The following is a 22,991-nucleotide window of genomic DNA, read 5'->3' on the forward strand; positions in this document are numbered from 1 at the left end:
CTAGTTTTGATTAACATATTTTTATTCCTCCCTCCTTTTTTTTTTTTTTTTTTTTTTTTTTCCTTTTCAGTAGTGAACTTGACTTTGAGCCAATATAATATATTTTTTATAGTACAGCTATAATTGGGAAACCCAGCTTTTACAGGAGGTTTTTGGAGGAATTGGCAGTGGAAGTGTCAGTGAAGGTTCTCACACATCATTCAACCATTGTGATCTGGTTTGAAGCACCTGTACTGTCTTTCCAAAAATCAAAAACTACTTTGAGTATGCTGTGTTAAACAATGCATATGGTGCATGTATATGTTAACCCCTTAAGTCTGAAGATTTAAGCAATATTTACAAAAATTTAATTTGAAAAAAAAGATAAGCTGCTATATATGCTATAAAATATTTATCATGCACCCGTGAAAAAGTAAATAATTCTGCAAAGACCAATTAAAAAAAAGTAAAAATGATTTATTTTTTTTTTAAAAAAAAGAGAGAAAAAGAGAAAAAGTCATTATCTTGAGAGATATTTTTCACCCTGTAAGTAAATTACCTACTTCTGCCTATGACAGTTAGCATCAAAGACTGTGAATACTAAAACTTGAGGGATGTAGGTTAGCTACATGACAAGGCATAGTAGAAGAATTTATTACGGTCAGAAAAAATGTATCCTTAAAAATGGAAATAAATCCTAAGTGATGCTAATAAAACTGAACATAGAGGTAAGATAAGAAGAGCAAAAGCTGAATAAGAATTGTTAAACTATCTCAGAAGTAAGACTCTGCAAAAGAGTTGTTAGGTCTGCTAGACCACAAGAGAATAAGAAGTCAGTCCAAAATGATCCAGAGGTGGCAAAGAAAACAAATTCCTTTTCTCTAGTATTCTCGAAAGACAAAGGAGAAATATATGCAGTAACAGAATTCTTTACAGATAATTTCAGAGACATACTGCTAGTGAGCCAAAAAGAGGTGAATAATTCAGACAGAAAATCTGGAAGTTAGATGAGAAGGATATTAGAGTGTATTACAGAGAGAAGCCCAAAAACTGAGTTGCTAATAAAATAGGTCATTTAAATGAGCTGTTAATTAATTAGTAAATGCAGTCTAAAGAATTTTTCTGGAAAATGTAAATGGAAGAGCAATCTTACCACTAACGTGAGGTACTGGAAACTCAACTCAAGTGGGAGGTAGGAAAACATGCAAGAAATTGGGACAACAGAAATGTTTATGTGTGAGGGGGCACTGAAAAAAAGACTGAACAATGACACAGAAAGGTAAAACTAAGCTAAACAAAAGGAATACAAGTAAGGTGAATAATATAGTGAAGATCCAGTATTCTTTTTCTTTCTTATTTTCTACAGTCTAGAAATAAGTACCCTGTAAGTTGGTGAATGTAATGAGAAGACTCTCTTTGGCTTTCTGAGCTTTGGGTCAAGCTCTTAGGCTAAGGTTCACTCATCTAACTTCTAACATTTAGCTGCAGTTCCAAACTGAAAAGTCTTCACTCTAAACATTAAATTTCACTCTAAAATCCTTCTATAGTCAGTAAGGAATTAGACACCTCTAGAGGCTAATTCAGCCTGCCTAAAATCTGATTTGTGCCCTGAAGATACCTCTCTCCCTCCTTAGGGAAGAAGCCTAGAGAAGTGCATGAAATTAGGCAGAGTGTATCTAAACCAGCATATTGAATAAGAATTAGTAATGAGATTGAATTTTCTGTCCAAAATAACCCTGATGCAAATGTATTAGTCCTCAAGTCAGACAGTGCTAGTCTCATCATACCTTTAGCTGATGGGGGAAACAGCATTTTCTGTGAACCATAATGGCAGCCAAAATAAAAGTACAGATGAGCTGGAAAAGTTGGACTATCCTCAATATAGATTCATGCTTCAATGCCTTTCTAGAGAAGGCCAAGTAAGAAAAGTATCCCTTTTTGCATAGTAAATGATTAACTGTGCATTTCCAATCACATCTGGAAAGCATTGCTAAGTTTCTGAATATTTGATGTTCCCTTTTAATGGTTTTGTTAGCTAGCGTTTTGCCTCCTGCAAAATATTTGATAAAATACTAGTATAAAAAATAAAACAACAACAACAGATTTTCCTTTGTTCTCATCAGCTAGTATGGCTCAGTGTAAGTTTTCCAATGTTTTACACCATTATCAGAGTAAAATATGCTTATTTTCCTGGTTTATGCTGAGAATATGGGAGAGAGACTAGAAAGCAATCAATCCCAGCCAGGAATGAGATAAAGGGTGAGCTTGCTCAGCTGCTGAACTGAAAAGGACACTCCACCCCATTTAGATTTCTGGGGAGAACATTCCTTTTCCTTCTCCAGCAGCCAGTAGATAGCAGTTGAAACAAACAAATGGGGGGTGGGGGGGAGGAACAATGGGAAATAATGTAGTGCTGGGCAGATTAATCTTTTCTATCTTTACAAATCAAGGAGGGAAAACATAAAAGGGAAAAAAAAAAAAAAAAGAAAGAAAGAAAGAAAAAAAAAAGAAGCAAGGTAGAAGAGACCTGAGACCTGCTGCTCAGTAGCAGTCAGAGGAACGAGACTGAATGTGATAAGTGGGAAATACTCACTGCTGGGTGCGGTGGGTGTGATTTGTGATGCTGCTTGAGAAGCAGCCACGGTGATGTGCTCTGTTTGGGCAGCTTTGCAGTTGGGCTTCTCTGACACATAATAAACCAGAAGAAAATAAGCATTAGACTGCTATAAAAAAACAAATGATGCACCACAAAACAAAATGGTACAATTTGAGACAAACTGCCAGTTAGCAGTCAATATGATGATCATCACTTAATTATAGGCTTGTTTGCAGGAAGCTCAGCCTTCTAAAAGCAATAGTTTTAAATATAACACAGTGATTAGAAACAGTTATTAACAGGTTGGTGTTGTTATTCCCCTTGAGTCATTAACTGAGAAATTAGCAATCCTTTTTGAATATGAAATATGACCACTAGAGGATGCAGTCAAGATCTTGAATGTGCAGGTCACATTGCTCCTCACACATGCTCTGCAAGACTACCCAGAAAATTAAATAAATACTTTCTGAAATATTTGGGTAAATACACTGTAATCCAGAGTCAGAGAAAACCCAAGTAGAGCAGCTGAGGTAATCCAGAGGAAAATTCACACAGCCTGCTTTTAATTCATTTTTTTCTTTCCCTTCATACTCCATGGACTTTTCTTCTTTTGTTTCTTTTGTGCTTCCTCCTTTCTCTACATGATCTAACACAAGCCCTTCTCTCCAATCTGCCCTTCCATTTTTTTTTTTCTTCTTTTTTTTTCTAGTGGCTAGTTTTCATCCAGACAATCTCATTAAGTCACTTCTTCTCCCAGATGAACATGGGATACACCTATGCTGAACATTTATGAGTACTATTGATTCAGCTGTTAATTGAACATATTAAATAACAAACATCATATATATATAAATATTTATATATAAAGTTATCTCCCATTTTCTATTTATTACTTAAAACTTGAGCTGATTGATTTATTCTTTCCCTATTCATCCAAACCTTAGCCACAAACACTTGCTTGATCTTGCTTTCTCTCTCATAACCACAATTACTCACTCACAACTAGTAGGTCATCCCCGTTTAGGAAATTACTTGCAATTTGGACAGCACAGAAGAGATACTAACAGCAACAGCAAAATTCAGGAACAAAACAGTCATTACTGTCCATTGTTTCATATAGCAGTGAAGTTTCCACTCTTTATCTTGTCATTATACTGTCATTATCTTGTTTTGACTGTTTCATATTTTATTTCCATAGCTAGTATTTTTCTTATGCTAGATGTATTCTCAGCAATCTATAATTCTAATCTATATATGCATATTCATCTAATTTGCTGCTAGTATCAGCTATTCAGCTATGGTAGAGGCCGGGATTTTACAACTGAAAGCATCACACACCTTGACTTTATTGGACTGATGAAGGTCATAATGGTCTTATGAAATTGGTATAGAATTGGGGCCCAAGATTGTAGATTAACATACTAAATTATATGATGTAGAATATGTACTATGCAATATCAGCTGATTAACATTGCCTATGAAGCTTAAGTCTATTTTCCATGATTTGACAGTTTTAGTTCAGACTATGCTAACCTTGCTTTTTTGTGTTTAATTCAAAGTCAGCTGTGAGGGAAAAGTTGATAATGTATAAACTCAAAAGATCCCACATCAAAAGAAATTTTCAACATTTAGACAAAATAAAACCAGGTGTGAATAAAATACCATATTTCAATAGTAAGTGTTATTAAAGCCATTATACATTTGAATCTGCTGGTCTATTCATTTTCAAAGCTGACATTTGTATGTAGGCAAGATTCTTGTAAATTTATAATAGAGCATTAGGGCTTGTTCTGGAACCCATGGCCTGATACACTGTTTTGTTGATTTTGTGTCTTTCAGCAGGAATCACTGCATTTCTTTATTACTGAATAGTATCCTTATTGCTTAGTATTTTAAGTAAGAACAAAAATTTTACTCAAAAGAGAGATTTGCCAGTTATTCTTTTTGCATAAGTATGTAAATTATTTTATTTTATTATTATTATTATTATTATTTTTGATAGCACATTTCATTAGACATTCCCACTATCTGTTCTAATGAACTTGAACAGCCTTTCTAAAAATTTATTTCTTTTTGTAAATTTACTACTTTTAAGTTAGAGCTGTTGGATTTCCATCTTGTCCCTTTGATAGATATTGTGACAGTGTGAGTCTTAGACAGCCCTTCCGTAATTTTGAAGAAAAATATGAGAAGTTGTATTATCATGTCTGTCTATGAAATTTATTCCTGAAGCGAATACCATACATATTTCTGAAATGAATGCCAAATGTATTTTCTAGAAGTGAGTGCCATTGAAAACCAAGGCAGGCAATTTATACTGTGCATAATAATGATATTAATTTTTATGGTGTGTATAAGTTACATTTTGATTAGTTTTTTGCATGATTAAAAATTTGCAAAGTCTTTATGGCCCCCAGGAGCCTACCTGTAATAAACAGCTCTCACCTTCCAAACCATAAAACAGGTCTGCAGCACTTGAACATTAGAGCTAATTGCCTTGCTACATCAAAGGGAGCACCACAAGACTGAGAAAAATCACAGAAGGGGGGATGGGGGTGGGGAGCAGGGGGCAGTTTCACCTCTAAAGGTTACGTGTTTGTGGCTTGGAGGAGCCCTGTAAAGTTATGGCCTCAGAACTGCTGTTTGCGATTAAGTTGATGGGGAAAGTCTATCCCGCAATCTCTCCCTGCTGCTGACACAGAGTCTTTGTTCACATTCAGATTTCTCAAACTGTTGCCAGGGTCAGGCGGAGGTCAGACACCACGATGATGTATAGGAGAACATGTCTGGGAATTTCTCTCACACTTAAAACACATACCAGAAAAACAGGAGAGCACCCTGCAAAAATTGTCTGATGAGACCCAGATGATACTGTAGCTTTTCTTTTAGTACCTTCATAATTTTCTTTCTCTTTGCCTGACACACACACAATGTTTTATTAATGTGTGCCACGATAGCCCTTACAATTTTATGTCCCCTCAAGATAAGGACACTCAGTAGCACTTTGACACTTCATTTTCCAGCCCAGGGGAACTGGGCCAGTAAATCTAGTAAAAGAAACAGTGCGACCGTTCCCAAGGATGAGTCGAGAAGGGATTTGCCACGGGCTCCATGAGGCCACAGGGCCTGACACTGGATACGAGCCTCATGTGTGCGCACTTGGCATTAACACAGCCCGATGCAGGCAGGATCACAGGCTCACAGCATCCCGAACTGTGCTCCCTTGCCACTCGGACAAACACAGCCCTGCTTCCAGCTGCGGCTGGGATGGCTCCCATGTTTGATTAGCTATCATCGCGGGAGGGAGTGGGGTCGCAGCGGGCAGAGTGCTAAAACAGCACGAGGGGAGATCCATTTGGATGGAAATTTTTTTAATATGCAATTATTTTTAGGAGAGGGGTCAGTCTTTCAGTATCATTGCAAAGAGTGGACACGCATGCTTAGCGCTAAACTATTGTATTTCAGTGACAATGCAAAACACATTGATCTGCGGTTGAATTTTTTTGTTGTTGTTCGATTTCCAAAATTGCAGCTGTTTCGTTTGGACTTTTCTTTCTTTCTCTCCTTTTGTTTTTTTTTTTTTCCTGCTCTGATTTACAAAAGATTTTGAGAATCGGATAGGTTCACCACATCGATCTGAGGGCTGTTTCCCTGGGCATACAGTTTCAGTGCATGGCTGGCAAGTAAGGCACTAAGCAGCAATTTTTTTCTTGTGCTCAGCTGCTACATATGACAGAGGATATTTCATTCGGCTGTCAGAATGTTATTAATAAAACATGGGGTGCGAAGAGGGCCACTATTTCCCCTTTCAATCACTGTAGCATTTACAATGAAAATTTTATGCAGTGTGTAATTTTCAGTTAATGCTTGACACTTAAAATGTCGGTAGCTGCATTTTGTATGGTTCCTGAAGGGTTAATTGTATCATGTTCCCTGCATAAAAGCTCTGCTTATCAAAAGTGAATAGAAGAGTGTATGCAAATGTGTGTCTGTGACCTTTTGCCTTTCCAGGGTTAATTTATATGGTCATTAAAGATTTTATGAAATTGAGCAGCTTGGCGCTTCGAATCCCATTTTACCTCCACCTCCTAATTTATATAATTCCTACCTGTACTGAGAAATATGACTTTTTTATTTTTTTTTGTGCTGCAATGAAAACAGCATGCCATGCTGTGGGGAGTTGCAAGTCTGGTTATCTGGCATTACTCAGATTGCTAAAAATTCATTAAAATGTGACATCAGCACAGTGAGAGACAAATGATCACAGGATGAAAAGGAACAGTGGGCCTTTCACGGATTAGTGCTACACAGCCCCAGCATAGAAGCTAACTGCATAAACAGATTAATCCACCAGTAGCAGCATAGCTAAGATTTACAGAATAATTAAATAGGCTTGAGTTACTGTGAAGATTTCCATGTAATCTAGCTGGTGTGAACACGTAAGTGAGGTGTGGGTAATGCTGCTTCCTCAGAAGCCATGTACCAAGTTGTATCATTTATCCTGAATGGCTCCCCCTGGAGACAAAATTTGAGACTTCTCCTGCAAAGCCAGGGGTTTATATTTAATACAGTACCTAATACCTAATACTTACTTACTGCAATTAGCGGGATACTGCTGTACTAATAGGATTTATATTTGAATTCCCCGTTTTTTTCACTTTTTTTCTTTTTTGGCTTAAAGATACATTTTTACATGGGCTTGCTTTTGTTCAGGCTGGCATGGTGTATGTGCACATCTGTATGCATGCATTTTAACTTCTTGCTAAGAAATATGAAATGATAGGCTTTAAATCTGGTATGCTGGTGGGATACTCTGATAAAGACACATTTGGAATTTCTGTGTAGAGTTTGAAATAGTGCCATTTATTCCTAATTAATGACCAGGCTCCTTAAACTGCTTACATTTTCTTCACCTTCTTCTCCTATTTTGACTTCTTTAAGTGCTTGAAGAGTTTTTTACTTGCTGTTGAATGGTCACTAAGTTGGATCTTTTCTGTGCTTGTCCCCAGAAGAACAGGGTGAAGATACAGAAGGGTCTGCTAAAAGTACGTCAGTGGCTGTTGGTGATGATAAGGACTCAAGTGAGAGAGACAATACTGAAGCTAAAAAAGCTAGTAAGGACTCTGGTAAGATGCTAGAATTTTGTCTTCCTCTTTTTTTTTTTTTTTTTTTTTTTAAATTTATGAAACGTTCTTTCATTTTAAACTGTCTGGACATTCCCACTACTATTCCCTGCATGTGCATTTTGCATGTGATTTCTATCAGTAGCCTCCCATTGACCTATTTTTAATCATAACCATCTGACGGGATAGATGCGGATAAGTTGAAGAATATTACAGGACGACCAGTGAGATTATTTTTTAATCAAATCAGTTTGTGTGCTTGTAATTTTTTAAGCGCCTTTCATTAATCTTAGCTGTACTTGTGATTCCTCTGATGGCATATTAATTTTTCATAAGCATAGGATTAGGTACCACTTGAATTTTTTCTTCAATCAGGTTTTGCCCCGCTTTTAACCCAAAGAATGTGGGGTTTTTATTATTATTATTATTTTGTTCTTGCTCTCTGATCACTTGCTCCCAAGAATCTGGCCTCTTCCTCGGCATTTATTTGAGGCATTTTGAAAAAAATACAGAAAATCCATTGAAAAAGTTTACAGATGATTCAGACTAAGAAAGAGGAAATATCATTGAAAATGGATTATATGGGCTGGGTAATTTTGATCTCCTGGAATAGACAAAACCCAGTAATGAAAGCTACTGTCTTTGAAAACAAACCCCCATGTCATGACATTTACTTGTGCACAAACAAACCCAGGGCCAGCATCTGGTGTAGATACCCAAGGCTTTTTCTGTGTTTGATTTGGCAAATATGTGACTTCATCCATGCTTTTTATGTATGAGATGGAAATCTATGGTCACAATGAATATTACATTGGCTACTTTTGCTGCACGCTATACCTAGTTACATTATGTTGGATTCATTGAAGCAGAAGAAGTGCTGAAACAGGTTGAAGCCTATTAGTTTCAGGTAGTCATATATCTTTTCCTTGTATGCCAATGACAGCTGAATACAAAGGGGGTTGTATTCTCCATAAAGATGTATAATTGTAGAGAAAATATAATTTTACATGTGATCTTCTTTATATCCAAATTCTCCCATAGTATATTTTGCTTTTACATACTAAGCATTTTTTCATTAATTAAAAAAAAAAAAAAAAAAAAAGATATATGTAGCCCTTTCTGTGCCAGATGAATTCAGAAGACTGACCAAAAGATTAAAGCTTCTTTTAAGCTTGCTTCTTGACATGGTAAGGTCACTGTCCAAGCACAGTAGAACCTCAACTGCTCTTCAGCTGCTTTATTTTTAGAGATCAAGAGTCTGAAATAAGGCTTCTGACGATGTTGAGCAAGAAAATATGTTGTGTTTTAAAACATACAAGGGCTGCCCTGAAAGTAATACCTCCTCTGTTGGCCCATGATATCAGAGGTGGATATTGGTGGTATGGCAGCAGAGGGTGAACTTTCCCAACAGTATTCCATTACATTTTGTTGCTGTGTAACAGATGGCAGCATAGGGGCAGTCTGACAAAGTGGTGTCTGACATGTAAGTGTGTATGAAGCAAAAATGTGCAATTGAATTCCTCCATGTGGAAAAAAATTCATCCACTGACATTCATCAATGCCCGCTGAACATTTATGGAGACCAAACAATATCTGAGATTACTATGAGGTGGTGGGTGGTGTGTTTCAGCAGTGGTGACAGCGACAGTTGGTCACCTCCACTGGTGCAGATTTTACAAGCGCAGCATGCAGGGTCTCTTGTTCATCACTGATGAAAATTCATAGCTAATGGTGGTGACTATGTTGAAAAATATTGTTTTGTAGCTATTTTCTCTATCAAATAGTGTTACTGTGGTCTTTGTATCTGTTGTGGTTTCCACAGAAGGGCACAGGAGGTATTACTTTTGGAGTAACTCACACATATCCCCCTTTAGCTGGTGCTTTGACTAGGAAAGTTCTGTTTGTGGTACAGTGAGACCATGCTCTAAAGCAGACATAAGCCTCCTGCAGTTTTCTCAGGGTCTGCCCATCACCAAGAGAAAGGTGACAGCTCCCTAGAGCTCAAATTGCTCACTGTATACTCTGTCCTAAGGAACACTAGAAAGTGATTCAAGGGACATTATCAGCCCTCTTATTTTCTTAGGTCCTTTTTTGTAGCTGTTCAAGAAAGAATATAGTATGAAAACTTGAGGGAAAAAAAGTAAAAAGATGGAATTAGAAGAAAATACTGTAGGGGAATTTTCAAAATTCCATCAGGATTAGCTGCTCATAAGGGCCAAGTTTAATTAGGACAAACCTATATCCAGATGCCTACTGGGTGCACTACAGAAAAAAAAAAAAACAACAAAAACAGCATAATTGTTCTGCATTCCTGTGCCAGCAATTACAGAAATAACATTGCAGTAAGATTCATATACAAACAAGGGCTGAAATACAAGATTTGCCTTTGAGCTTTAGAGAAAGCAGTTTGCACTATGAAATCCTGTCTTTTAGAAACTTATATTTTTATAATCTAAATAAATACTCCATATGTATCATTCAGACCATCATCGTAATTTTCACTCAACTGACAAGTATTTCTAATGACTGTATAACTGCTTATGTATAATTGAATGTTAATTTGGGCTTTCTTGTGAATTGAGTGTTGCAATTCTTGCCAGAGAAATCTCAGAAAAACCAATAAATTAATCACAATACTAACAAGTAAGACAGGAAAGTGGTGTGACCCCTCTTTAGCATAGAATCTATTAGACGAGGAAGGATTAACATGTATTTAGTAACAGTATGTTTGTGTAAGCTGTTGTGCTGTATTGCTTACCTTATCTCGAGGAGTAGAGCTTTCAAAATGAGACTTGGCAATATGCAAGTTATATTTGTTGAATATTCATTCAGAATAGAAAAGCCTACTAATGCCTCATTTATATTGTCATTTAAATCTAGTGCCACTTTAGATTAATTATAATCCAAATTACAGCTCTATGCAGTGCAAGAATTAATATGGAATTTATCCAGATTAATACATTTGCATTGAAAATGTAATATGTCTTTGCCATGGCTAAGGGGAGCACTTTTTAATAAGGTAGTAAACATGAGGAAGGATGGAAATTAACCTTCATTATTGCAATGAAAATTATCCTTTCATTCTCCTCTAATTAGAAAGAATACTCTACCAGTAATTATAATTTTAGAATTATTTTGAGGTTGAATAACATCATCTGATGTGTCAGAAATCTTAAATTATGCAATCTTTATCAAATACATGGATTCATAAATAACAAGACGGTATTTTGATTGTAGGTTTTCAAGGATTTTCTTTCTTTAGCATTCTCCCCCTTATCACTCACAAAAAAGTTTATGTTTTCGTTTTGGGGTTTCAAACATGCTACAAACATGATAGCATCTGAATTGCAATGAATTATGTCATTTTTGTATTAGCAATATTAGACAAGTTAACTAACTCTGTAACTGGCATTTAATCATTAACTAGTCTATTTCATAGCAATTATTTTGAACTAATCTTGGCTTTTCTGCTAAGTGTATTGAAAATACATTATTCACCTAAAACAACACTGTGTTATGTGTTACAAAATATATTAAAGTTGTATTTTACAATTAAGAAAAAGAAACCACAAATAATGTTTCTCAAAAATATAAATTCTTTATTTAAAACATGAACAACAGATTTAGTCTCTTCCTTCAGCTGCATATTAAGAAGAGTATGCCAGTGGAATACTCAGCTATAAAAACAGTGACACACCACAAGCTCAGGACCATCTCATTTTCTCTCCTCCTCTCTCTTCCTTCAGTACCCTATCTGTAAGGCTGTAACTTTTTTCAGCCTCTCTGCAGCAAGCTCCTTAAAACACTAAATCCAATACAGAAAATAGAAAGTTGATACAGCAAGGAAAGGAACTATGTTGTCCAAGCTCAACCATTCGCTTGCATAGAGTCCAAACCTCTTTTTCAGCTATACTTGTGACAAGAGATGACCTGGTGTAAGGTGCTGCTCTGGCTTCGGGGATTCAGTCCTCTCCATGCATAGGGACAAGTGGTTTCAGCCCCTTTTTTCTGCAAACCTCAATCACAGTTAATGTTCTACAGTCCAGATGTAACTTGGGCTCAATACAAAGTAACATGGCTTGGGGTTGACTGAATCCAGAGCAACATCAATAACAAAAACAACAAAGCCTCTGTAAATTTCCACAATTTATATAAATATTGTAAGCATAGTAAAAAGCTGTGTTTTTATATGCATTTATTGACCCCAGCACAGCATTTGATGACTCCATAGTTTTATTATATTAACAACAAAAGAAAATTTAACAAAAAAAAAATACTTGTTTTTATTGAAACAAGAACAATGTGTTTCATGATTATTGTTGTCCCTTTGAAGTAATCAAGTCATCCTATCCTGTGGTGGGGATGGCCTATAATATTAACCTTTTGTGTACTGAGGCTCACAGAGTGTACTACAAGCTCAATTTCATTAGCAGTTGCCTACCAATGCCAAAAACACTGTTAAATGCATTTTCACAAGTGGATTTTTGAGCAGAATTTGGATTCTAATTTCTGTAACAAAATGTCAAAAACAATCTGGTGTGAAGAGGGGAAAAGAAAGAAGAATTGTTTTATTTTGCTCTTTAAATTCAGCATCCTGTATGACAGTGTCACTTTACACCAGCTGAGATTCTGTTCCATTTGTCTTTTTAAAGAAGCATTTTAAAAGTGGCATATGATAAAGGTAAGAAACAGTAGTCAACTGTTAGACATTTTTGACAGTTGGAAATGAAGAGAGGTTAATAATTTGAACCTATCCTTCTAAAACCTGAGAAGCAACCTTTCTCCATTAATATAGTATGTCATTTTTTTTACTTTCTATAATTCTCACAGTAAAGACATTTAAATAGTAATGATGTGTTGCCAAGTAAATGTGGCTAGGCCAGTGAGAACTGAATTATCATAAACCAAAGTGAGTAATAAAGTGGTATTTTTTGTTGCTGTAGCATGTAGATTTTTACCTTTAAGCTTCACTGGTGCTTCAGGTTGTAGGTGTATCTCTTAACTGAGCTATCAAAATGAGGCCTCCAGAAACAGATCCCCAGAGTGTAAAAATTCAGGGAGGCTCCAGAAAGCAGCATGTTCAGATATTAAATCAATGCTGATAAACTGATAATTAAAAGTACAAAAGTATGTCAGGAATAAACTTTAATTTGAGTGAGAACATACTGGTCTAAATTATGCCAAAAGAAATAATTACCAACTTAGGAATGAAAAACAGTGTGTGGGGAAATCAGCTTTAATGTGTAAGTCATAAAGTATGTTTATATTGTTTTGTTTCCTAAATGCCCTTCAGAACATGTCTCTGTGTGATTCAGTTCTCGATTGTTTATTATTTTACCGTGAGGACTTGGTATTTACCTGGAAAGCTGTTCTCTTATTTTTCTTTTCTTCAATGTCACTCTTTTAATATCAAATGTTGCACAAAGTCTACATAATTGATATAATAATAAAAAAGATACTGATTTTGTCTAAAGAAAAAATACAAGTATTTTCTTTGTACATGTTTAGTTTGTTTCCAAAACATCCATGACCTTATTTTTAAATTAATCCTAGGATATTGTGCAATGAGGTGCAATTTGTTCATTTATATGAACCTTATGTGGATTGAAAAAAATCAAGATAAATCTTCATGCACAGCATACAATCAGATTACCCCTGGACTATATATTTACGTTGGGTCTGATAGCAATCAATGGTTTAGCTTCATTGCATTTCAAGATGTATTTGCACCCAGTGTCCAGTGATAGTGTCCTCACCCTGGAAATAATTTAGTTGCAAATTGACTGGAAGATGGTGAAAATTGAAAGTTAAAATTAGAAATACTCATAATAAACAGCAGAAAAAAGGTCAGATGATGCTGCACTATGATGAGATTGGAATGGTTGGTAAATGAGGTTTTGTGTTTGTCGTGAGATGTATGTGACATGCCTACCCAATGCTCTTGTAATATCCAGCCTAGCAGAAGAGATTATCTGGCAAATTGACGCTGGAAAGAAATTTCTGATGGACTGGGAAATTAGAATTGCACTCTTTTCTTTGATGTGTGCAAGACTGGGCTGCATTACACAGCTAGAGCAGGCATAATATTAAATATAGTATTTAATACTTAATAGTAGAGCTATCTATAGAAAACAATTATATTCTGGTTTTGATCACAAATGCCAGACTATAAAAATTCACAGTGTAAACATCTAAGGCAATCCCAAATGACTGATCTTTGTATATAATTAATATTAAGTTAGCTCTGAAATCCAATTCTCCACAGTATTTCTTTTAAAGCCTCACCATATTTAGCTTCAGAATTATAAGTAGGCAGGAGTTATCAAAACAGCACAATAATCATATTGCTCAGACAGTTTAGGAAGGGGAGAGTGTAATTAAACATCAGCAAATTAATTATTTTGGATAACAGGATTTTTAAGCAAAAGCTGATTTGTTTTAATGTAATACACAAATTCACACTGAGCTGCTAAAGAAAGCATCTTATTGATTAATCTTTAAAGGCAACCTAAGGTTATCTAAACAGTGGAAAATATTTCATTTTTAAATGTATTTATAGAGTGTCCATCAAGGATAAAAGTGTTTTCATTTTCATACTTAACAGAGTTGGTTTTCCTCAAATATATATTTTTTCTCAGAACATAAAAAAAAATATTCTAAGAGACAGCACAGACTTTTGGAATCACAGCCTCTTTGTAAAACAGAGTATTTTCAGGTTTAAAATGTGTTCTTAAAAATTGTTTTTGGAACAGGAATAGTTACACCAGAGAAGGAACCAAAAGTGAACACTGTGGTAGGGGCACAACAACTTCTTCTGGCAAAAGAAGAGGATGGTGCAGCTAAAAAATCAAAGCCTCCAGAGGACAATAAATTTTGTCATGAGCAGGTAAAGGAAAATGTAAGAATTTAATTGTATTCTAGAATTCTTTCAAGTAAGAATGAAATAAAGATGATGTGCTGTTAAAACAGCAATATCAGAAAGTTATTAAAAGCACGTTGACTAATATCCTGCATCTTAATTTGATGTTTTTCAGTTTTATCAGTGTCCTTATTGTAACTACAATAGTCGGGACCCAAATCGTATCCAGATGCATGTTCTGTCACAGCATTCAATGCAACCTGTTATCTGCTGCCCCCTCTGCCAGGATGTCCTCAGCAACAAAATGCATCTCCAGCTTCATTTGACCCATTTGCACAGTGTGTCACCTGACTGTGTGGAGAAGCTGCTCATGACTGTAAGTGTTCCAAAGACTGAAGTACATGCTACAAAAATGTATTCTGGCCTCTTGGCAAATTAAGTGTTGTGATATAGTATTTCAGTAGCCAGAGATGGGGAACAGATCAGGATTCTCAGTTTCTGTTGCCAGGTTGTCTGTTGACTGATATCCCCTGGGAACTCTCCAAGGGACTGGAGGTGGATTTCAAAGATGCTGAAAACTGTCAGTTCCCCATTGACTTTACTTTGGAATAAGCAAGTTCCTCTGAGCATATACCTGTAAATTTAATCTAACACTATCCAGTTCTTAGGTACATCCTGTCTACAATTTGTATAAAAACTGAGAACTTTCCCATAGAATGTAGTGCCAGAATATAGAAGTGTTCCTGTGTATAAATGTGCTGTACTTTCATTATATTACTTGAAATTCACCATAAAATATCAATAGCAGCACTAATAGGAAAACACTTGTCATATTTTTCACTATGTCCCATTTTTCACTTTCTGCCTTTACATAATAAACTCTTCAGATTTTTCGTGAAAAAAATATGAGTATGAAAAAGCTAGAGCAGTTCTTCTGTATAAAGAATACCTGTGTTCAAGTACCTGCCCTGAATCAGGCATAGATTTAAAATGGATTACCTACATTTGGCACAGTTCGGAAAACAAATCTTGTCAAATTTCACCAGGGAAATCCTGGTTCTTCACTGAGAAATTTCACAGACCACATCAAAATAATAAATTTCCTAGAAAAAGAATGCCTCAACATGATACAAACCAGTGTCAGTAAAAACAGTCAAGTCTAGGGTTTTTAAAATTATTATTACATTGTATTTTCAGGAAGACAGTAGACAAACCAAGACACCCTAGTGTCTAGTTGTCTTACCTTTTCTGCCAGGATACATTCTTGGAAATCTCAGGGATTTAAAGATTTATTTCTGTAATGGCAGATAACTCCTTCATTTACAACTTTGCAGTGGTAGGCCAACCACCTAATTCCTAACTAAAATGGCAAAGAAGAATAAGGAATTGAAATAGATCTTTAATGGAGATGTTTGTTCCAGGTGCTGATGAGCAATGCAGCCTTGGAAGTCAACAAAAACGGTTTAAAGTTTTCTTTCTTCTTTTCTTTTCCTCAGTTTTCTACTTAGTGTAATTCTGCCAAACTATGTAATTATGGCTCCCTATCACAAGGAAAGTACTGAAGAAATTTGAAGACCCTTTTTGGAGACTAAAAAAACGTGAAAAAAACACCATATTCTGGAGAAGTCTCTAGTGAGACCTGATACTCTTTCAGTATCTAGAGAAGGGCTGTAAGAAAGAAGGTGACAGAATCTTTAACAGGGGCTGTTGTGATAGGATAAGGGAAAACAGTTTCAAACTTAAATAGGAAAGATTTGGGTTCAATATCAGGAAAAAGTTTGTTTGTTTTTTATTTTTATTTTTTTATATTTTATTTTTTATATTATATGATAAGGATGGTGAGGCACTGGAACATCCACCAGAGAGGTGGTGGATGCCCCATCCCTGGAGGCATTCAAGGCCAGGCAGGACAGGGCTCTGATCAACCTGATCTGGCTCTAGGTATCCAAATTCATTGCAGAAGTGCTGGGTCAGATGACTCTCAAGGGTCCCTTTGAACTCAAGAGATTCTTTGATTCTTTGATACTGAGGATTACTGGCTTTCTTCTCAAGTTTTTCTTGATTCCCTCTGTGCTGATAATAGGACAACTTTGAAATTTACCTCTTCTCTGTATATGCTAGAGTATTCTCACTTACTGAGTTGTCCCTCAAATTCGAATTTATTTATTTATTTATTTATTTATCTCAGAGGAAAATGTTGATATTTGTAAAACATATTCTGCATCATTTGCATTTTCACACTTGAACTCTAATGACAAAATAAGTACCATCTAGAGCAAAATGCTCCTCTTTGGGACATTTGCAGTTAACTAGATCTTTTTTGTCAAAGTCCTTTCTGCCCAAACAGGTGTAGTGCTCTTTTTAATTATAATTTCATATATTACTTTGTGACTTTTCCTGCAATAATACTGTGTTCTTGGTTTTCCAAGGTTCCTGTGCCAGATGTCATGATGCCCAATAGTATGCTATTGCCAGCAGCTGCTTCAGAGAAAACTGAACGTGACACACCTGCAACCATTACAGCTGAGGGATCTGGGAAATATTCAGGTATACAAGAAAAAGTATGGATTGCTACTTTTTACTAGGCCAGCATAAAGCATACTATGTGCCACTCTTGATTTCTGATGAAAGAAAAAAAGCTAATACTATGTGTTATTCCCTTCTACTTGTGTAAAACACACTTAACTTTCTTTAACTAGGTGAAAGTCCTGTTGATGAGAAAAGTACTCCTGGGACTGATGAATCAAAACCTGGAATGGAAATTAAGACTGAGGAACAGAAGCCACCTAAAGAATCCACTGAAACACCAGATTGGAATAAGAGTGGCAGTAAAGATATAAAGACCACAGATTCAATGCCAGATCAGTTAAATGAACAGCAGAAGAAGCAACAGCTCTCTGTTTCTGACCGCCATGTCTATAAGTACCGTTGTAACCATTGTAGCTTGGCTTTTAAGACTATGCAGAAGCTTCAAATACATTCCCAGTATCATGCTATTCGGGCAGCTACCATGTGTAGCCTTTGCCAACGTAGCTTCCGTACATTCCAGGCTTTAAAAAAACACTTGGAAGCAGGCCACCCTGAACTCAATGAAGCTGAACTTCAGCAGCTGTGTGCATCTTTACCTGTTAATGGTGAACTCTGGGCAGAAGGTGAAAGTATGGGACAAGATGATCATGCACTAGAGCAGGAAATAGAAAGAGATTATGAGATGGACCAGGAAGGTAAAGCAAGTCCTGTAGGAAGTGATAGTAGCTCTATTCCTGATGATATGGGCTCAGAACCAAAGCGAACCTTACCTTTTAGAAAAGGGCCAAACTTTACTATGGAAAAATTTCTAGATCCATCTCGACCATATAAGTGTACAGTATGTAAAGAGTCTTTTACTCAAAAGAATATTCTCCTGGTCCACTATAACTCAGTCTCCCATCTGCATAAACTCAAAAAGGTTTTGCAGGAAGCATCAAGTCCTGTCCCTCAAGAAACCAACAGCAACACTGACAACAAACCCTACAAATGCAGCATTTGTAATGTTGCATATAGCCAAAGTTCTACATTGGAAATCCACATGAGATCTGTGCTTCACCAGACAAAGGCAAGGGCTGCAAAATTAGAACCAAGTGGTAATATAAGTAGTGGAAATAGTGTAGCAGGGAATGTTAATAGCCCCAGCCAAGGAATACTAGATTCTATGACTTTACCAGCAGTTAACAACAAAGAACCACATTTAGATGCCAAAGAGTTAAATAAAAAACAAGCTTCTGAATTAATTTCTGCTCAACCTACACATCACCCACCTCAGTCACCAGCACAGCTTCAAATGCAACTACAGCATGAACTGCAACAGCAAGCTGCATTCTTTCAACCCCAGTTTCTAAACCCAGCTTTTTTGCCTCACTTTCCAATGACACCAGAAGCACTCCTGCAGTTCCAACAGCCTCAATTCCTTTTCCCATTTTATATACCTGGGACAGAATTTAGCTTAAGCCCAGACCTGGGTTTGCCTGGTTCTGCCACATTTGGTATGCCTGGAATGGCTGGTATGACAGGATCGTTGCTGGAAGATTTGAAGCAGCAGATACAAACTCAGCACCATGTTGGTCAAACTCAGTTACAGATACTGCAGCAACAAGCACAACAATATCAGTCCACCCAACCCCAACTTCAGTCCCAAAAACAGCAGCAGCAAAGCAGCAAACTGATGAAAGCAGAGCAAACTAGCTTAGTAAGCACAGACTGCCAGCTGATTAAGGATATGCCATCATATAAGGAGTCAGAAGAGATTTCTGAGAAACAAGAGAAGCCAAAGCAAGAATTTACAAATGAGAGTGAAGGACTAAAAGAAAACAAAGATATGAAGAAACCAAAATCCTCAGAACCAGCCATTCCACCACCCAGAATAGCATCTGGAGCAAGGGGGAATGCAGCCAAGGCTTTATTGGAGAATTTTGGTTTTGAGCTAGTTATCCAATACAATGAGAACAGACAGAAAGTGCAGAAAAAAAGCAAGACTGGTGAAGGTGAAAATACTGATAAACTAGAATGTGGAACCTGCAGTAAGCTCTTTTCCAACATTCTTATTCTGAAGAGTCATCAAGAACATGTGCATGGACAGTTTTTTCCATATGGAGCATTAGAAAAGTTTGCTCGACAGTACAGGGAGGCATATGACAAGCTTTATCCAATTTCTCCATCCTCTCCAGAAACACCGCCACCACCACCACCACCTCCACCACCACCGCCACCTCCTCCTCCTCCAACTCCTTCTCAGCCTTCTTCAGCTGGGGCTGGAAAAATTCAAACTACAACTCCCACTCCTTTGCAAGCTCCACCACCCACACCACCACCTCCTCCTCCTCCTCCACCACCACCTCCTCCACCTCCACCACCACCATCTGCCCCACCTCAAGTCCAGCTTCCAGTTTCACTTGATCTCCCACTCTTCCCTCCAATTATGATGCAGCCAGTGCAGCATCCTGCACTGCCTCCTCAGCTTGCTCTCCAGTTGCCACCAATGGATACTTTGTCTGCAGATCTTACCCAGCTTTGTCAGCAGCAGCTGGGATTAGATCCTAATTTTCTGCGCCACTCTCAGTTCAAGCGTCCACGCACACGAATCACAGACGATCAGTTAAAAATATTGCGGGCTTATTTTGATATTAACAATTCTCCAAGTGAAGAACAGATCCAAGAAATGGCTGAGAAATCTGGTCTTTCACAGAAAGTTATCAAGCACTGGTTTCGTAATACACTGTTTAAAGAACGTCAGAGAAATAAAGATTCTCCATATAACTTCAGCAACCCTCCCATAACAGTGTTGGAAGATATCAGAATAGATCCTCAGCCTTCAGCTGTTGAACCTTACAAGTCTGATGCATCTTTCAGCAAGAGGTCATCTAGAACACGGTTTACTGATTACCAGCTTCGTGTCCTCCAAGACTTCTTTGATACAAATGCTTATCCAAAGGATGATGAAATTGAACAGCTTTCAACTGTTCTTAACCTACCTACTCGAGTTATTGTTGTATGGTTCCAAAATGCACGACAGAAAGCTCGCAAAAGTTATGAAAATCAGGCTGAAACTAAGGACAATGAGAAAAGGGAACTGACGAATGAACGCTACATTCGAACTAGTAACATGCAATATCAGTGCAAAAAATGCAGTGTGGTTTTTCCCAGGATCTTTGATTTGATTACACACCAGAAAAAGCAATGTTATAAAGATGAAGATGATGATGCTCAAGATGAAAGCCAAACTGAAGATTCCATGGATGCCTCAGATCAAACAGTATATAAGAACTGCACAGTTTCTGGCCAAAACGATGCATCAAAAAGCCTGGCAGTCACGGCAGCAAGCTCTGGCTCTGGTTCTAGTACTCCTTTGATTCCATCCCCAAAACCAGAGCCTGAGAAGGCTTCTCCTAAACCAGAGTCGACTGAAAAACCAAAACCAAATGAAACCATCTCCAAACAAACTGATACAACTTCCCAAAGTACCAAACCAGTACAATCTGCTCCAGTGACCCCTTCTGATCCTCAGCCCTCTGCTTCTCAACCACAGCAACAAAAGCAATCACAGATAATAGGGAGACCTCCTTCTGCATCACAGACTACACCTGTTCCTTCCAGTCCTTTACCAATTTCAATGACTCCTCTACAGAACAGTCTACCTCCTCAGTTATTACAGTACCAATGTGATCAGTGTACAGTTGCCTTTCCAACTCTAGAACTTTGGCAAGAGCACCAGCACATGCATTTCCTAGCAGCCCAAAACCAATTTATTCACTCACAGTTTCTAGAGAGACCAATGGATATGCCCTATATGATATTTGACCCTAATAATCCTTTGATGACTGGACAGTTACTTAATAGTTCACTTGCTCAGATGCCACCGCAGACTGGCTCATCACATGCAGCACACCCTGCTACAGTTTCTGGTTCCATGAAAAGGAAACTAGATGATAAAGAAGATAATAACTGTAGCGAGAAAGAGGGAGGAAACAGTGGAGAAGATCAACATCGCGATAAGCGTTTAAGAACTACAATTACTCCAGAGCAGCTGGAAATACTCTATGAAAAGTACCTGTTAGATTCCAACCCTACCAGAAAGATGCTAGATCACATTGCACGTGAAGTGGGGCTTAAAAAGAGAGTAGTACAAGTCTGGTTTCAGAACACAAGAGCCCGAGAAAGAAAAGGACAGTTCCGTGCTGTTGGTCCAGCCCAGTCCCATAAAAGGTGTCCTTTTTGTCGAGCTCTGTTTAAAGCAAAATCAGCTTTAGAAAGTCACATTCGCTCTCGACATTGGAATGAAGGGAAACAGGCAGGTTATAGTTTGCCTCCAAGTCCTTTGATATCAACTGAAGATGGAGGAGATAGTCCTCAAAAATACATATTTTTTGATTACCCATCATTGTCATTAGCAAAAACTGAACTATCAAGTGAAAATGAACTAGCCTCCACTGTATCAACACCCATTAGCAAAACTGCAGAAATGTCACCAAAAAATCTCTTAAGTCCTTCTTCTTTTAAAGCAGAGTCTAGCGAGGATATAGAAAATCTGAATGCCCCTCCTGCTGATTCTGCATATGATCAAAACAAGACTGACTTTGACGAGACTTCATCAATTAATACAGCAATTAGTGATGCCACTACAGGAGATGAGGGGAACAATGAAATGGAGAGCACGACTGGCAGTTCAGGGGATGCAAAGCCTGCATCACCTCCCAAAGAACCAAAAACACTTGTGAATGATGCGCTAACGAAAGCTGCAACTACACCTACAAATGAGAATACTGATGATAAATTTCTCTTTTCCCTTACAAGCCCCTCAATACATTTCAGTGAAAAAGATGGTGATCATGACCAAAGTTACTACATTACTGATGACCCTGATGATAATGCCGATCGCAGTGAAACTTCAAGCATAGCTGATCCAAGTTCACCTAACCCCTTTGGAGCTAGCAATCCCTTTAAATCCAAAAACAGCGATCGGCCAGGCCACAAGCGTTTCCGAACACAAATGAGTAACCTTCAGCTTAAAGTTCTCAAAGCCTGCTTTAGTGACTACCGGACTCCAACAATGCAAGAATGTGAAATGTTAGGGAATGAGATTGGTCTGCCCAAACGTGTGGTCCAAGTCTGGTTTCAGAATGCGCGGGCAAAAGAAAAGAAATTCAAAATTAACATAGGGAAGCCATTCATGATAAATCAGACTGGGCCTGATGGGACAAAGCCAGAATGCTCTCTATGTGGTGTAAAATATTCTGCACGTTTGTCCATAAGAGATCATATCTTTTCCAAACAACATATTACAAAAGTGAGAGAAACTGTGGGAAGTCAGCTAGATCGGGAGAAAGATTACTTAGCTCCTACAACAGTTAGACAGCTGATGGCACAGCAAGAGTTGGATCGCATAAAAAAGGCTACTGATGTGCTAGGATTAACAGTACAGCAACCGGGCATGATGGACAGCAGTTCTCTTCATGGCATCAGTTTGCCAGCAGCTTATCCAGGACTCCCTGGCCTTCCTCCTGTTCTTCTACCTGGAATGAATGGTCCATCCTCCTTGCCTGGATTTCCGCAAAGTTCAAACAGTAAGTCTATAAGGGGATGATTTTTTTTTAATAATTTTTTTTTTTTTTTTTTTTTTTTTTGGTATACGAATTAGATCATCTTGTGTAGTAACCATCCCCTTCTAAAACAATATATTGTGCATTCACATTATTGGGTGATGGAGCACTGGAACAGATTGCTTAGAGAGGTTGTGAAGTCTCCTTGGAGATCTTCAAAAGTGACGTGGACATGGACTGAGCAGCCTGCTCTAGGAGGCCTTGCTTGAGAAGGACCTCCAGACATCCCTTCCACTCGAACCATTCTGTGATTCTGTGATGATGTGATTCTGTGAGTAGATAAAAAATATAAAAATGAGATG

The 22,991-nt window shown here is 37.4% G+C and overlaps 1 protein-coding gene across 1 annotated transcript in view; it reads left to right on the top strand.

Annotated features, from left to right (window-relative positions):
- The window catches only part of ZFHX4 (zinc finger homeobox 4), a 148,393-nt gene that overhangs the window by 114,022 nt on the left and 11,380 nt on the right, over window positions 1-22,991 (top strand). Inside the window, 5 exon segments of the mRNA XM_032442768.1 lie at window positions 7,585-7,701; window positions 14,451-14,596; window positions 14,733-14,933; window positions 16,987-17,104; window positions 17,257-22,653. Coding sequence (XP_032298659.1) covers window positions 7,585-7,701; window positions 14,451-14,596; window positions 14,733-14,933; window positions 16,987-17,104; window positions 17,257-22,653 — 5,979 coding nt within the window.

Source organism: Coturnix japonica, chromosome 2 (genome assembly GCF_001577835.2).
Source record: "Coturnix japonica isolate 7356 chromosome 2, Coturnix japonica 2.1, whole genome shotgun sequence".
NCBI classification, from domain to species: Eukaryota; Metazoa; Chordata; class Aves; order Galliformes; family Phasianidae; genus Coturnix; species Coturnix japonica.